Genomic DNA, 16,458 nt, shown 5'->3' on the forward strand with positions numbered 1-16,458 from the left:
CCCTTTTTGCTGAGAGTGTAGGACTGCATTTACTGTCCTGGAGGCACATCCAGGTCCTTTAGTGTAGCTGCAAATAGCAGGGAAGGCTGGGAGGAGTGAACATATGCCAGCTGTGTGTAAATGTGACAGGTCTTTGATGAAGAGGTGCGCGATGCAGCTCCACCTGGACTTCAGGCAATGCCGGCCCGCAGGGAGCACACACACTGTGTGATGCCTCGCTTTTGTGTTTGTTTGTTTATGTATGACATTTCACATGTGCTCATGTTTGCATGTTTTTTAGCTCACTACCTGTGTTTTTTTCCCTTACACACCCAGCCCCCCCCCACTACCTTTCTTTCAACCTCTCTTTTCTTCTCCCTCTGTCTGTAGCTAACTCATTGCAGAACAAACGGCCACACATGATGAGACCTACCGGTTGGCGCAGTTCCTATCTGGTGCTCAGAGGCCAGAGCCTTGATCTGGAGTGTATCGTCCAGGGCCTGTGAGTGTGTGTGTGCGCATGTGTGTTTAAAAAAGTCCTGATTATGTAGGACCAGCATTTTTTTGGTTACTGAGGTTATGGTTTGGAATAGCCTTAGAAAACTCTAACTATGTATAATTGTAACTAGAAAGATAAAGCTATGCATAATTCATATGGAGCATATTATTATTACACATAAATCCTTAAATAATATACATAGGATGTATATTATTATTACAAACTAGTACTCAAGTACAGTACCTTGCAAATGTAATGGAACAACAGAAAAACAAGTATTTGTTACGATAGCAGCAATACAGATACTTACATATATATAATGCATATGAGCCATTTACTATTACATATTGATGCTTGTATATATGTAATACATATATACCTAGTATAAAGCAATAATATAGAACATGTGAATATAGAATATGTTCTTGTATGTATATATATATATATATATATATATATATATATGTTTACACGCACACATGGAACCTATTATTATTACTTACAGGTACTCTTTTTCTCTTTCTTTCTCTCTTCTCAGCCCTACTCCCTCCATCAAGTGGGTGCGTAAGGATGGTGTGCTGCCTGAGTCTCGTACCAGAGAGAGTTTTGACAGACTGCTGCGTTTTAACAACATCTCGGAGAGTGATGATGGGGAGTACCAGTGCACCGCCACCAACACGCAGGGCACCGCCGCACACACCTACACAGTGACTGTGGAAGGTATGCTTCACTCAGTTCCCGAGACATGTTAAATCTCTGCTTTAAGTAGACTGAACTAGCCCACTTATTCAGTGGGGCATTAAATTGTAGGGCGTCTGGGCAAGGACGACTCAATAAAGCTTTGGAACTGCAGTGTGCCAAGCCTGTAAAAACTAATTAGTAACTGCCTCAACAAAGACATCCTCTAATTGGTAGTTTTGGAAGTTGCCAGTAAGTTGAAGAGGTACAGGATTTGCCTAATAGGTTTTAGCTTTTTGTAGATGAAGCCAAATATTGTCTAATTTGATTTCTGTAGGATGGAATATTTATGTGTTTGTGTGTGTATCTCTAGCTGCTCCATACTGGATTAAAGAGCCAGAGAGTGAACTGTATGCCCCTGGAGAGACAGTGAAATTGGACTGTCAAGCAGATGGTATCCCAACCCCCAAAGTCACCTGGACCATCAATGGAAATGCTCTATCAGGTAGCTACACAGTGTTTGTGTGTCAAAAAGTATTTAGACGTTTGTGCCATGCTTAATAATTTATTAAGTTAATTGTTTTAGGAAACATGTCAAACAAAGAGGCATTCAATTAAACAGACCATTTCAGGCCTGTATTTTTTTGACAAAGTATTCTTTCAAAAGACAACTTCTTTCTTCCTGGTTGTTAATGATTTGAGCAGTGTTTTGGCAGGTTGACATCCAAGATTCCTTTGTTAAGTTCAAAGGCATTTTCACCTTGGTTCCACTGTAAGGAAAACGGCCTCAAACTTTGGCATTTCCACATTTGTGCTTTACAGTATTTTTAGTGAGTCTGGTTAGAATTATTCTTCAAGATTTCTCTACACAATCAATTTCATGATAAATGTGTTTTTCTCTGAACCAAATATAATTTGTTGAACATAACATGAATGGTTAAATGGTTAGTATTCAAGTACATGTTGTGACCACTGTATGTATATTATTTCTGCATAATTCATTTTCATTTCTACCTTACACACTTTTGCATGAGCACCAGAATGTGCAGAAAATGGATGAGTTAAAGTGATGTTTAAGAAATCTAACTTCTGCTTACAACAGATGTAGTTCCTTGGCTAAGACATGTTTGGTGCCCGAAGTTTGCTTCTTTCATAGTGAATGGAGGTCCCTGCTGACAAAAAATCATAGAAATCTTTAAAAGTTTCTGTTCATTCTTTGTGGTGTCGAATAGTCACTAATGATGTTTTGTGTTTTCCTGGTGGCTTGTTATCGCAGGAACTGAGTGTTTGAATAAGCATTCTGGCAGAGATTCCTGATGCGTCTAATGGTTTCCTAATAGGATCTAAATGTGCCAATATTATATTAAAACATTAGAAAGCACAATCAACAAAACCATATAATCTTTATTTATGTGCCCAAAACATAATGCGTCCATACAAAATACGCCCATACATAATGCAGCATCTACTAGTATTTCAGCTATGCAGTTTTAACTATGCAATTCATTTTGTGCATTTTTATTGATAAGTACAGTGTCTTCAACAACATGACCAATTCTGTTTTAGATTGCATAACAGTTTGGACTGGTTTGAAGCAGGTGTTAGATGATTTAAACATGCAGTTTTAGAATGATAAACTGGTGGCTGTAAGTGAGTTACAGTAGATAGTTACATTAGTCTTGTAGCGTCAAGTGAACTTCAGGCAAACATGCCTTGGCTGATCCACTATGTTAAGGGTAAGGTGAAAACCATATAAATTTGGTTCTAACTATACACCCGTTGTGTAGATATAGACCCAGATATCAGGCGTACTGTGATGGGAGGCACTCTCATTCTGAAAGACGTGAAGATCAGCGACACTGCGGTGTATCAGTGCAAAGCCTCCAATGTACACGGCACCATCCTTGTCAACACCTACGTCTTTGTCATTGGTAAGAGTTGTATAGTTATATATGTGGTCTGTGCCTGAATTATGTAATATTTGCTGTGTTCATGGTAATGATGAATGAAGAAAAAAGTTACTGTCATTAGAATCCTTCATGTCTGTGATACCATAACTTTACAAGAGAAGTAAAAAACAAAAATTAAAAGAGCATCAGGTCTAATATGTTATTTGTTGTGTTATTGCTGTATTTTGTAGTGCAGAAGTATATCCCTCATTCAGAGAGAATTCACGGTTCATGGTTTTGTTCATCAGATCTCTCCCTACAATATGCAACATACATTATTCAAATGCATAAAGAAGCTTTTGGAGAATTCATGTGGTGTTAACAAAGTCTGAGTGCTAGGCTAATCACATATCTGTAGGCTAATAAAAACAACACAGGTAGCATTAGGGTGACTTCAGTCATCAAACCAGATTGCAGGCTACACAAAAAGTGATTCTGTCTTTATTTAGCACAAAACGGACACCAGAGACTCTTTCAGTAAAAGAAAAGGTGCCACACTGAGGTAAAGTATCTATATAGCAAGCTTCTTTGCTAACTTTAGCTTTTAGCTGGTTGTCCTCCTCATCTGACTAGTTTTTCTGTCACAAGGCATCCTAGAACTAACATTAGCTACATCTGGCTACATGAGCTAAAACAAAGTTGTAGATGCAGTTGTAGTTCCAAAAGTACCTCCCACCTCCACTCTGCATCTTTAAGAGGGGGGTTTCTTAATCTTTCAACTGTAAAATTTCACTCTTGAGAGTGCTAAGTGGCTGCTGTGGAATGCAAGTAAGCAGTGATGTCTGAGAGGGTATGTGTTGGTGTTTCAGAGCTTCCTCCACAGATCCTCACAGAGGACAGTTTGATGTACAGAGTAACAGAGGGACAGACTGCCGAGCTACTGTGCAAGACATTTGGTTCCCCCCGGCCCAAGGTCACATGGTGAGAAAAACTCAAGCTGATATTCCTCCAGCTTGGCCATCAGGGCTAATATCAGGGAGAGCTGATGGTGTTAGAAAGAGTGGAGACAATGCCATTAGGAAGATGGCAAATGAAGAGTCAATCAGTACGGTTAATGTTAATAATGAATTAAAGCAAATAGCTATTTGGTATCATTATGAAAATTATGTTATATATATTAATTATATATTATAATTGGTGGCTAGTTGGATAAAATCTAACAGTTTCTGTTTTGTTAAAACTCAGTCACCCCATGTGACCAAATTTTCTTTGAGAAATAATTTATTAAAAACTCACTTTTAGACATATGGATTGATTGATTTTTATATGTTGCTTGAGAATTGTGGTCAGAGAATGTACATTAATGCGTTGAGAGTCAAGAACCCAATACAGTTTACACCTTACAAATATATCATATTTTCAGGGAGGGCGAGTCCTGGGATTCAGTGTTGAATAACCCCAGGATGACTGTGCTGAGCAATGGCACGTTGCAGATCAGCGATACGTCCCACAACGACACAGGCCTGTACACCTGCTCAGTAGATGAAGCCAAAATTACCATCTCTGCTGAGCTGGAAGTGCTCAGTGAGTAACCAGTATAAACACATGCTCAGACTGTCTCTTTTCATTACACAGACACATGTCTGTTAGAGCTGCATGTTCTAAGATACATTTTTGCATTGTGATTAAATTGCTATAATATTGCTACATATCATATATTGCATTGCAGTATGCCTTGTGTATATTAACATGTAATAATGAACTGAAAATCGACTATTTTTGGGTTACATGAATACTTTGATTTCCCCACAGAAACATTAATGAGGATTTGTGATTGATCAGAATGTACCCAGCACACAGTAATAAACATTGTGATAGGTTAGGGGCTTGTTTACTTATTGCTGCCTTCTCCAAGGTCAGTATATCAAAGGCCAGTACTGTGAAAAATAATAAACAGTACATTGTGCATCTCTATGCAGTGTGTGCTTACTTGAATTAAAATGAATCTCTTTATCGTTTAAATAAATTCAGTGCCGATCATTTTGTTGCCATTCTGTTCATCATAGAAATCTAATTTTGTTCCCTTTATATCATTATTTGATTCTGAGTGCACTGCACTACCGTCAGGAGAAAGAAATGTTATTAAACCAGTGCAGACTGCTGTAAATGATTGATAGCTGTTGTAATAGTGACTGCTCATGTGAATAGTCTGGATATGTTGGGTAACACCTGTTCCCTGTATCAATCTCCATCAGACAGGACGGTGATTGTGGACCCACCCCGCGCCCTGCATGTCCAGAAGGGGAAGTCAGCCACCTTTACTTGCCAGTACCAGATAGATAGCAATCTGGGCATACCTCAGATCCTGTGGAGGAAAAGCAAGAAGAAGCTAAATGAGTTCTCTGATGGAGACAAGTAAGTGCTTAGAATGGCAACTTTTCACACAAAGCAAACTGTCTCTGAAAGTTTAGAGGTTGGCTGGCTAGTTTCCCAGTGTGGAACTTAATTTACATTTATAGCATTTGGCGGATGCTCTTATGCAGAGCAACTTACAATTTGATCATTGTACACAGGTAGGCAAAGGTAGGGTTAGGAGTCCTGCCCAAGGACTCTTATTTGTATAATGTAGGGTGCTTACCCTAGTCTACAACATAAAAGGCAGAGGTGTTACCCACTACACTGTACAAACCACAATTAGTATAAGCAAGGTGTTTGAGGGGGTGGTCCACCAGTCTCACTTTCTGGTGAACCCACATAATGGCTCTGTAGCTGGACTGAGGTGAAGTTTGAAAGGAAAGGTAAATAAAAACAAAAATGGTATGATGTAGAACTTCCCAGTTTTAATGAGGGATCTGGGTGTTCCTTAGCTCCATCACACTGACTATACTGCTGTGTCGTCTTCCAGAGGCCATCCTTCCCCTAGTTTGGGATCTCAGGGAACAAAAAGTGCCCGTCCCCAAGCTGATGGGAGTTTGTATTGTGGAACTGTAGCATCTGCCTGAATGCACCCTAACTTTTATATCATGTAGAGGACTGTGTAATATTGTAATTCACTGTTTAGAGTATGGATGCACAATGATATCAGAATTATATCAGCATTGGAGATATTTACTTAAATAAGAAATACCAGCATCAGACAAATGTTTAGATTTGGCTGATATTTCATACCATTATTTGATGATGTATTTATTTTACCCCAAAAGAGCAGAACCTTTAGACAATATTGGTCTTCTGTACTAAATTATCTGCATTTAATTTCACTGCATTTGTAATCCTCTACAAACAAATTCCATTTCTCTGTAATACAGATCCAGATAGATGTAGTCCCAGTTTTAAGTATTATTTGCATTTATGTATTGGTAGATATGTATGTAAAAGATGTTAGAATATCAACATCAACCAACAGTCCCCGCATTAGTGCACTCTTAATTTAGTCTTTGCTCCATTGATATTATTGATGCTACTGTACTTCAGCTGTATCAAGTTTTGATTGTTGTAATTGATTACAGTAGATTACAATAATATTCAGTAAAGTAAGTGCTCATTTGCTGGCCAAAGTAAAATTCTTGGGTTATTTTTAAAAACATTTGGAAATGTAGCTATTTGCCATAGCTTTTAAATAACTGTGCTGTTTTTTTTTTTTCATTTTATATATGTGTGTATTTTAACATAAATATAACACTTGAGTGTATTGCTTTCACCAAAATAACCTGATTCAGCTGAGCTAAATCATGTCATTTGAATCACCATGGAATCCTTGTGAAGTCAGAATTGTACACTTACCCACGCCGGTACATTATCACTGCTTGTGTTTCAGGTATGTGATTGATGGCTCAGAACTTATTGTGAATAACGTTCAGGACGAGGACGAGGGCATTTATACCTGTGAGGTCATGACGAGTCTGGACGAGGCCAAAGCTAGCGGCTCCATCACTGTAGTCGGTATGGCATTTAAAAATCTATTGAACACAACAATCTTCAGTGTTGCGCCACACAGTTGGAAGACTGCATACATGACAGGCCTTTTACTGATAATATGATGTGCATATGTTTATTATACTTTTGACCTATGAGTAAAGGCACACTATTTCCTGTCCAACCAGCAGAAATAACCTTTAAAGATGTGACTGTGTGCACGTGAACTATAAATTCACCTCTGTGTGCGTTTCTCAGACCGGCCAGATGCACCAACCCAGCTACAGCTCACTGAGGCAAGAGAACGTACGATCTCACTCTCCTGGACACCTGGCGATGACCACAAGAGCCCTGTATTAGGTGAGCACACTGACTACATATGATGCACTATTTGTTTGGCTCCCCAGTATTGTATCTTATTCAAAAAGCAGTTTATGACACAAAAGGGAATGGGCAGAGCTAGGCTGCTGTAAGCTGAATATATGGATATATGTAAATGTATTTTTTGTGACATTACAGAATCACTGAAGTCTGAATAGGCTATTTTTGCAACTTAGTTTCACATATAGCCTATATGGATGGGAGAGTGAGTAGTACATATGGAAAATTTTACAATGTAGACTATATTAAACTCTTTACCTATAAGCTATTGACTTTCTGTTTTCTGTGATGTTTTGGGCCCTTTATTTATCTGTGTGGTTTGTAAGGTGTAAGGCTAGACTGTACTTAAAGGAATACACCAGCAATTTTCAATCTGCTGCATATGTCATTTATATTTACATTTACAGCATTTAGCAGATGCTCTTATCCAGAGCGACTTACAAGAAGTGCTTTGTCAATCTAGAGAAAGTATCTTTGCTAGTTACCAATAGCTTAGAGAAAAGACAGTCCTGAGCTCAGATACTGCTAGAAACAAAATATATATATGTCACATACAATTGATTACCATGGCCAATAATTTGACCCTATTTTTGCCATTTACTCACCTCTTCTTCGTTAATCATGTTTTCTCACCGCTACTGCATCTTTTTCTAGCTCACAAAAAATTCTGCTTCTACAAGCTGGTACATTTTACTAAGTACAGTGTGGATATTGTAACTTTACATATTGTAACTCCTCCAGCAACAGCCTGAAGCAAGTTCAACAGGCAATCAGCAAATTCTTATTATGGATCACTGGTAACATGCACAGTTTAATTTGGTTAATCTTTGTAGGCTGAATTAGCATTAGTTTGCTAAGAGCTATACAGTGTGAGGCTAGCCTGTACTTAAAAGAATACTCCAATATTTTTAAGCCTAAAAAATCTCTGTCAACTGTATCTGTAACATACAAGTCATGTTAAGTCAAGTGGTCTTTACTGTTATTCCTCAATATAACTTGTATATTGCTGTTATTGGAACAAAACCTTGTATCTCCAAAATGCTAACTTTACAGGAGAAGGAAAAAATCTACTTTGCTTTTAATGTAAGTCAGTGGAACCAGACTATTTTCCAAGTAATTTTGGGACATTTTTTTGGTCTATTCATCACAAAATTTACACACAATGTAAAGGACAGGTCACAAACCTAAAAAACATTAAGAACAGATACACAAGGTTTTGTTCTGACAGCAGTGATATATTGGAACGTAATGTTCTTCATGCCCCATGGTGTAACACACAACAGCAGCACATTACACCGGACTTCATGAAGTGCAGATATACAACAGTAGAATGGAATGTAATCAGCACATATTGTCACCTACATCCTGTGCTTTTCTTTCTCTCTTACTACTTAATAGGGGAGAGTATTTCTTAGGTAAGCTCAGAGTGATAATAGGACAGTATAAATGCCCTTTATCTCTTCATCTATTGGATAGGACTGACTTTAGTGTTTACTTATGTGAGAAAATCTTGCTTTCTGAAACTGAAGTGTGTGTATGTATGTTTTTGTGTTTATGTGCAGAGTATGTGTTGGAGTTTGAGTTGGAGGAGGCTGACAGAAAAGGCTGGGAGGAGCTTGCTCGCGTTTCTGGAAACACTCGACTCACTACTGTCCCACTTAGACCCTACCTCAACTACCGATTCCGAGTCATCGCCATCAACAGCATCGGCAAGAGTGACCCCAGCCAGCCCTCCAGAAGCTATTACACATCTCCATCTTGTAAGACTGCAATCCTTGAGCTTAAACCAGCCATTTCTTTACAGTGGTGGTGATAGGAATCAGTAGTCTGCAGTGCAATATAGCCATTTTATTTGCTATCCAAAATTACCAGTTTACTTCTAAGTTTTATATGTAATGTTGATCAATAGTTGAAGATCTGAAAAAGCAAGATTTCTGCCTTTTTACCTTTCTGTAATAACACCCTGCGTAAGCCTCTCCAACATGGACTGATTTAAAAAACAAAAGTTTTTAGGCCAAAATGTTATCTTAAAACTATTGTGAACACAGTCTCAGGCATCAGACAGTTTTTAGCATTATTTGCTCCGTTTGTCTGGTTCCGGTTTCTAACAGTAAAAAAATGAACTCAGTAAGTTTCTCTAGAATGGTACATTTCACACAAATCTATTCTGAATGACTTTGTTTACATCTTAATGATTAATTTCTGCAAACAATTTAAATCATTGATGGAATATCCCTATTATTTTGCAGGATATGCAGCAAGATATATGTAAATGGGTAATGAATATCTGGACCCCCCCCCCATTGTGTCCTTGGAGTTTAAGGGGTTAACTTTGTTAAGCATTAAGATGCTTACAGAGCTTCTGAGTGAGCAGTTGTGTACTGCAAAGTTTTCTCTGGACTCTTAGTGGCACACTTTGGGGAAGGCTCCTTTTTGCTCTGCTTTGCTGTAATGCTAATGTGAAGTGACAGGCTTATATTGCCATGTGAGAGTGTTTCGCTGCTGAGGTTGCCGTGTCCTCCGCAGGGCCAGACAGTAACCCTGAAGGAGTGCGCAGCGAGTCTGTAGAGCCAGGCACTCTTGTCATCACATGGAACGTAAGTGTTACAAACGGCTCAGTGCTCAGTTCACACAGCAACATTTTAATCATTTATCCCTAAATGCTACTATGAGCCTAGGCCATATAAATGTACAAGCTCTACAAGTGCTCACCCAACTCAGGTGTTTAAAAGTGACAGTTGGGCCAAAAAGCAAATGCACACAATTTTCTTCTTTCTGCAAATCACCCAACACATTTTTGCTGTCACAAAAAAAAAAGTTTGTTGTCAAAAGTTTGCCTCTTTATTTCTGCGTTCAGGTACGTGGCTAGTGCCGCTAATAAGTAATATCATGGCCACTGTTTTAGCATAATTCAAATGGCATGCATAAATCATTAAACAAGTTGGTAAGTAATCTCAAACAGACTTTCTGATGCGGTTTCTGACGCTGTATGACATAATATTATCTATGAAAGTGTCACAGAGCTGAGAACTGTAGCAAAAGCCAAGTGTAAGGTCTGAATTTTCTCCATACTTTTCTCAATTTTTAATCTAAATCTATTTTTGGTCCTGAACCATCGCTTCAAGCTCTTTGCTATATATTTTTGCAGGAGATGGACAAGAGGAGTTTCAACGGTCCTGGTTTCCAATATAAGGTGATGTGGAGAAAGGTTGTAGGCAGTGGGCCATCTTGGAATACCAATTTCACCACCTCGCCACCCTTTGTCGTCAGTGATGTAGGTGATTTCACTGCTTATGACATCAAAGTTCAGGCTGTTAATACTCTGGGAGAGGGACCAGACCCCAAATCCACCATCGGCTACTCTGGAGAGGACTGTGAGTCTGCCCTTTTGTTATTTATTCAGGCTTTGCCCTGTTTGTCAGTTTTTTGTCTGTCTGGTTGTTGCCAAGTTCATGATTTTGAAAAATGCTTTGGCCTAGGCCAGGTGCATATAATGTCTGCCATACTACATACATTCTTCTTATAATTTATGACATAAAACAACGGTCTGGACAAATATCAAATTTACTCAAAAATCCGCCTTAACCCGTTTTGTTTCTGACATTTGCTTCTTTGGTTTTGCAGTGTAGTGAGAAGGTTAATGTAGCTAACATCTAGTGGACTACAAGGTGCTGCGCTGCTGTCATTAAACCCTTTACAAGCCCTCTTGTAGATTCTGAGTCAGTAAACCTTATATCCAGTTTAGCCATGTGGCTCCAAGAAGAAATTTATTTATTAAAATATTTCAGCAGTGTTGCCAAAACATTCTGCTCTTCCAGAGGTTGGGTTGAAGTATCAGTCAAATCTAAACATCTGATGGCGTTATATATTTGTAAAAACTTATGTCTACTGATACTGATACTGATACGATTGTGCATCCAGAGCTATAAGGAAAACTTACAGAAGTGCAAAACTAAAGAAGCAGCCTTCAGACAACCATCATGTCTTGGCTAATAGAGTACATTTGGAAAAGGGAAGAACTGTGTAAATCTAATTTTTGGCCTAACCATGAATGGCTGCTCTGATTCTTTCTAACCTCTTTTGATTACTTGTGCTTCAGATAATCTGAAGGCCAATGTAAACATGATTTCATCTTGTGTTTGTTTTCTTCAGATCCTGAGGATTCTCCATTGAATGTGGGGGTGATTCTGGTCAACAGCACAGACATCAGGGTAACCTGGGCCCCGGTAGACAGGGAGACTGTGAAAGGACATCTAATGGGATACAAGGTACTGCACTGCTGCCATAAAGGCCTTTACAATCCCTCTTGAAAACAGCATCGACTTCTGAGTCAGTAAGGCTCTCGCTAAAACGCAGACATAAAAGTTTAGTACAAGCACCCTGATCTCCAGGGTCTTAAAAACTCCACAAGATGTACATCTACGGGTCTTTACTCTTTCCTTCAGGAAAATGTGTTTAAGCTTCTCAACACTCTGAAGCCAAGACAGATAAAATTTTTAGAACTTGCAGTTTCTAAAAGATAAAAGCTGCCATTTTCCTCTGCACTGATGGAATGGAAAATTAAATGTATCCTCTCAGCATGTTTGCTCTGGATGACCATGAAAGTGAGATTTTTTTTTCCACCTTTATCCCGTAAGATCCACCTGCAGAACTTTGGCACCTGTGGCAAACAACACCACTGGCAGGAGGGTGCTGAGCCAGTGAGTGAGATTGTCGTGAAGACAGGAGCTAATGAGGAGAAGAAGGATCTCGGAGGCTTGCAGCCGTACTCTTGTTACTCTATCTCTGTCAGTGTCTTCAACAACAAAGGAGATGGACCCCAGTCAGAGGGCCGTACCTTCCAGACGCCCGAAGGGGGTGAGTCAGAGGGAATTCAGTGAAATCTCATCGCATGCTGTGCTTTAGAGTTACCATATTATGAAAAAAAAACATATAATTAAAAAAAGTGTTTTCAATTAATCTGGGTTGTGATGTCACAACAATGAACATATGAACACCCATTGAGTCTATAGCTGTTCAGCTGTCCATTCACATTGACATTATATATATATATAGTGTTGTTACTGCAGAGTTTGTAGCAGTACGTTTTTTAATGGCGAAAACAGTTCAATGCTGTGGCTGAGGTTTACTTTTCAGACATTCCTGAAGATTTGGTCCAAACATAACAGTTTGTTACATGTATTTCAGCACTGATTGATTTTAGAATGAGAATGAACATACAGGGCAGGCAATCAGTACAGAAGTATTCACCATCTGTAACCATGGTGGCTTGGAGGCAGGATGCAAGTGTTTCATTTCATTAATGTCCAGGATAGAGGTGACCAGCATGTCAGAGATGTTCAAACAAAAGAGCAAGAAATGAAACCAAATGAGAGACAGAAAATTATTGAATTATTAAACTGAGAAAACAAACCAAGAAACTTATTCCAAAAAAACTAAACAGAATGTGAGAAATTCGGCAAGAAGAGTCAGGAGACTGGAGCTTCGGTGCTGGAGTTTTATTTCCACATACAGAGTATGGGTACAGCATGGTCAATCAACAGTCAATCAGCAGTATCAGGAGTCTTGTCTTATTCACATGCATGCAGACAATCATGTGCGGGCATAGCTTGGTCATGAGTGTGTCACCAGTCTAGTCTGGTCACCAGTTTGATCAGCAGTCCAGCCTAGTCTAGTCTAGTCTGATAAGAACATTTTGGATGGACCTTATATACATTGAAAACTAAGGGGGAGGAAAGAAGAGGAAAAGGAGTTTGAGGAGAGGTTGTAGAAGGAGAATATGAAATGAGATTTGGGGGTGGAGATAAGGGGGGTGATTGTTATCACCTTCAGGTTATGAGACAAAGGCTCATCTCAGTACACACTAAGGAGTAAGTTGACATGGGTAGAGTGTTGTCACCTTTCACCTCATCCCTTTCTGCAAAGGGGTTGGGGACAAGTATTACTTTTCTACAACAAAAGGCCATTTGCTAAAACTCTACAGTAAAGAAGGTTAAGCCCCTTAAGAAAATAACATATAAGGGAAAACAACATGTATTGAGAATATTTTCTCTCAAGAAGGAACAGCAATGTCAAGAAATCCGCCAGGAAATACTCAAAACAATCACACACAATGCATAACAAAGACAAGGAAGACCAGGGGGCTGGAATACATTCAAAAGAACAATAAACAGTTGAGACCATTGTTTACAAGGCAGAGTTACAGATACGACACAGGTGAGGGGTGTAAAAAAGAAGGGAGAGCCAGGAAAACAAAAGCAAAAGCACGTGACTAGACACACATGGCCAGGTAAAAAAAAGCAGACACAGACACAAACAGAGCAAGGATGTTACAATATCAGGAAAATGTTCATTTAAAATGATGGTTTTACTACATCAGATAAGGACCTCATGCACATTTTTTGTTGCTATAATACACAATGAGCCTCATGAGCGTTTCAGATGAGATCTGGGAGCCATATTCTCCATTGCTTTTGCTCTTTTCCAAACAGTTCCTGGTCCTCCCACCTCTTTGGAGCTGATCAGCCCCTCAGAGAAGGAAATGACTCTGCGCTGGACTCCACCTGCTCAGCCCAACGGAATACTCACTGGATACTTACTGGAGTACCATCAGCGTACGTCTACACAGACCTGTTACAGTAATGCTCTTCAGAGATACAGTCGTGCTGTTATATGCACTTTATCTGATTAAGCAAGTGGCTGCTACAGTATTGACTATATCGCTAAGCCTTTAGTGCTTCAACATAAAAAATCCTGTTGAATACCACAACCTCTCTAGTAATCAGCCCATTTGTCTGTTCATCGTACACTAACAGAAATCTGTCCCAGTAATCAGTGATTGATCTGCCCCTTCCTCTTCTTTTCTCCCTTCCTCTCATCCCTGACTTTTTACTTTTCTCTTTCTTTCTCCCCCTCCCCTTTTTTCTTTCTCTCTCCTTCCAACTCTTCCCTCTTTCTCTCTCTCCCCCGCTCCCTCTCCTCCTTTTTTCTTTCTTTCTTTCATTCATCACTCTTCCTCTCTCTGCAGTTGATACTGAAAATAGGCCCATGCAAAGGGAGAGCATTGATGACCCTAAAGTGTCTCAGTTGACCCTTAAAGAGCTGGACCCTCGCAGTCGTTACCGTTTCTATATGCGGGGGCGCACTGCAGCTGGAAATGGCTTGCCCATCACTAAAGAGGGAGCCACAACGCTGGATGGAGGTACAGTGTTCATGTGCCACCCTTAGAGTACTGGCTTCTCTTTGTTGCCCACTTTTATTTGAATCCTGTCAGGGTTTTTTTCTATCGTTTTCACAAAGTAAAGGAAGTGATTGGCGTCTCTTCATTGGGCAGTATGAAAAATACTCCAAGAATACAACCATAAGTGTAATTTTCATTGGGGTTGCTGGTGACATGTCCCCACCACTTTTTTAAGTAGTCTTAAGCAGAAGTTTGGGCACCACTGGTCAAATTGTATTTTGCTGTGTTTCTGAGTTAAAGTACACATAGTCAGAGAACACACTTCTAAAACTGTATACATGGTTTGTTATTATAGAATTCCAGGTCCACATTTATTTTAACTTTAACTTTAAAAGAGGAAACATCTTAAATCTACTCAGTGCATATACTGTATATACTAATATACTGTAGCTATTTTGGAGGTTGTTGAATATTCTGGGTTTTTTTTTTGTTTTTTGTTTTTTTTGATAACATGTTTTTAGTCATTTTACTGAGTGTAATGTCTTACTACATCTGCAGATAATTTTACTTATTTAAAAAACAAGAGTTATAGTTTACTCCAATGGAAAATCATTTTACTACAGAAAATGACTTAACAAATACAAAACATCAAGTTATCTTATAATTGCTTGCAACAGTCTTCAAAAAGAATGGCTATATTTCAGATGTTTTTACCCTCAGTGATGTCATTTGCTGCAGTGTAATCATCTAAATAATGGATTGTAATGGAATGAATCACTATCATAATTGTTTGTTTTTTGTGTGAATAGCTCCACCTGGCAACATCACTTTGTCTGTTGGAGAGACGTCAGTCAACCTAACCTGGATTTCTCACAAGAGACAGAGGAATGTGGGCTTCCACATTAATTACCAAAAGAAGACCGGTAAGTGCTCTGTTCAGAAAGTTAATGGAGGTGTTGCTGGGTTTTTCTTTCATTCAATTCATATGGAATAGCAACATCATAGACCAGTCTGCTGTAGATCACAGTGACGTAATGGATAATTATATTATTGACATCTATTCTGATCGAAAAGGATGAGGTTTTTTGGTTATGTGTCTATGAAGTAATGTTAATGTTTATAACTCATTTGCATGGGCTATAAGATTGGTGTGATTTGTGTAATATTTCTGGCCATTTTAATGTACAATTACAGTTATTTGCTGAATTTAACACACACACATATCTTCTAAGCCATTTCCTTCTGGGTCGCAGGGGGAGCTGGAGCCTGTCCCAGCAGTCCGGCAGGATACACCCTGGACTGGTTGCCAGTCCATCACAGGGCTGAAGTTAATATATTGAGAGGAAAAATCTAATAAAATGTAGCTTATGCAAAAGTTATGGCACCTTTTCCAACACGTTAAGTTCAGCAAAAAAATAACAATTGTGCACTAAAATTATCACCAGAATACCATATTTGAGTTTGTTCCCTATATAGGATTTGTTGTTTTCTTACTTTGTTTTCAGAATCAACTAAACATGTAGTTTTACAGTCAGCTGACTGTTTATAACTACCAACATGTCAGCTGACACTTATTCCTATGTTCTTCATCACAGCTAGAGAGAATTTTAAAAGAGGATGACTACATTGAAAAAATGAAAGTATATAGAAAAAGGCCAGTCGTAATTTCTGTTTAAAAAGCAAAAAATAGAACACTATGAGTCTTTTACCTTTCTGTTCTGACTGAAAGAGATACTTAAAAAGTCATTTTACTAAGCCTGTTGTTATTAAATGGCAAATTTCTGCCATTCAATTTATAATAGGTAAAAACTTTTAAAAACTCAGTCTGAAAAGACCCAGAAACTTATTCAGAAGGGACTAAAATCACAGAGATAAACTGCAAATAATTACATTACAGCAAGTACATATATATAAAACGAATCCTGTCCATTTAGTAC

The 16,458-nt window shown here is 38.7% G+C and overlaps 1 protein-coding gene across 3 annotated transcripts in view; it reads left to right on the top strand.

Moving 5' to 3' along the window:
- The window catches only part of l1cama (L1 cell adhesion molecule, paralog a), an 88,313-nt gene that overhangs the window by 65,582 nt on the left and 6,273 nt on the right, over positions 1 to 16,458 (top strand). For all 3 annotated transcript variants that reach the window (XM_017708101.2, XM_017708118.2, XM_037541184.1), the window contains 17 exons: positions 370 to 481; positions 1,017 to 1,198; positions 1,530 to 1,661; positions 2,944 to 3,087; positions 3,915 to 4,026; positions 4,469 to 4,629; positions 5,301 to 5,460; positions 6,863 to 6,987; positions 7,219 to 7,320; positions 8,904 to 9,101; positions 9,868 to 9,938; positions 10,490 to 10,715; positions 11,494 to 11,609; positions 11,979 to 12,198; positions 13,833 to 13,955; positions 14,369 to 14,542; positions 15,331 to 15,444. In XM_017708101.2, coding sequence (XP_017563590.1) covers positions 370 to 481; positions 1,017 to 1,198; positions 1,530 to 1,661; positions 2,944 to 3,087; positions 3,915 to 4,026; positions 4,469 to 4,629; positions 5,301 to 5,460; positions 6,863 to 6,987; positions 7,219 to 7,320; positions 8,904 to 9,101; positions 9,868 to 9,938; positions 10,490 to 10,715; positions 11,494 to 11,609; positions 11,979 to 12,198; positions 13,833 to 13,955; positions 14,369 to 14,542; positions 15,331 to 15,444 — 2,472 coding nt within the window. The remainder of the gene's footprint in view (positions 1 to 369; positions 482 to 1,016; positions 1,199 to 1,529; positions 1,662 to 2,943; positions 3,088 to 3,914; positions 4,027 to 4,468; positions 4,630 to 5,300; positions 5,461 to 6,862; positions 6,988 to 7,218; positions 7,321 to 8,903; positions 9,102 to 9,867; positions 9,939 to 10,489; positions 10,716 to 11,493; positions 11,610 to 11,978; positions 12,199 to 13,832; positions 13,956 to 14,368; positions 14,543 to 15,330; positions 15,445 to 16,458) is intronic.

Source organism: Pygocentrus nattereri, chromosome 9 (genome assembly GCF_015220715.1).
Source record: "Pygocentrus nattereri isolate fPygNat1 chromosome 9, fPygNat1.pri, whole genome shotgun sequence".
Classification (NCBI taxonomy): Eukaryota; Metazoa; Chordata; class Actinopteri; order Characiformes; family Serrasalmidae; genus Pygocentrus; species Pygocentrus nattereri.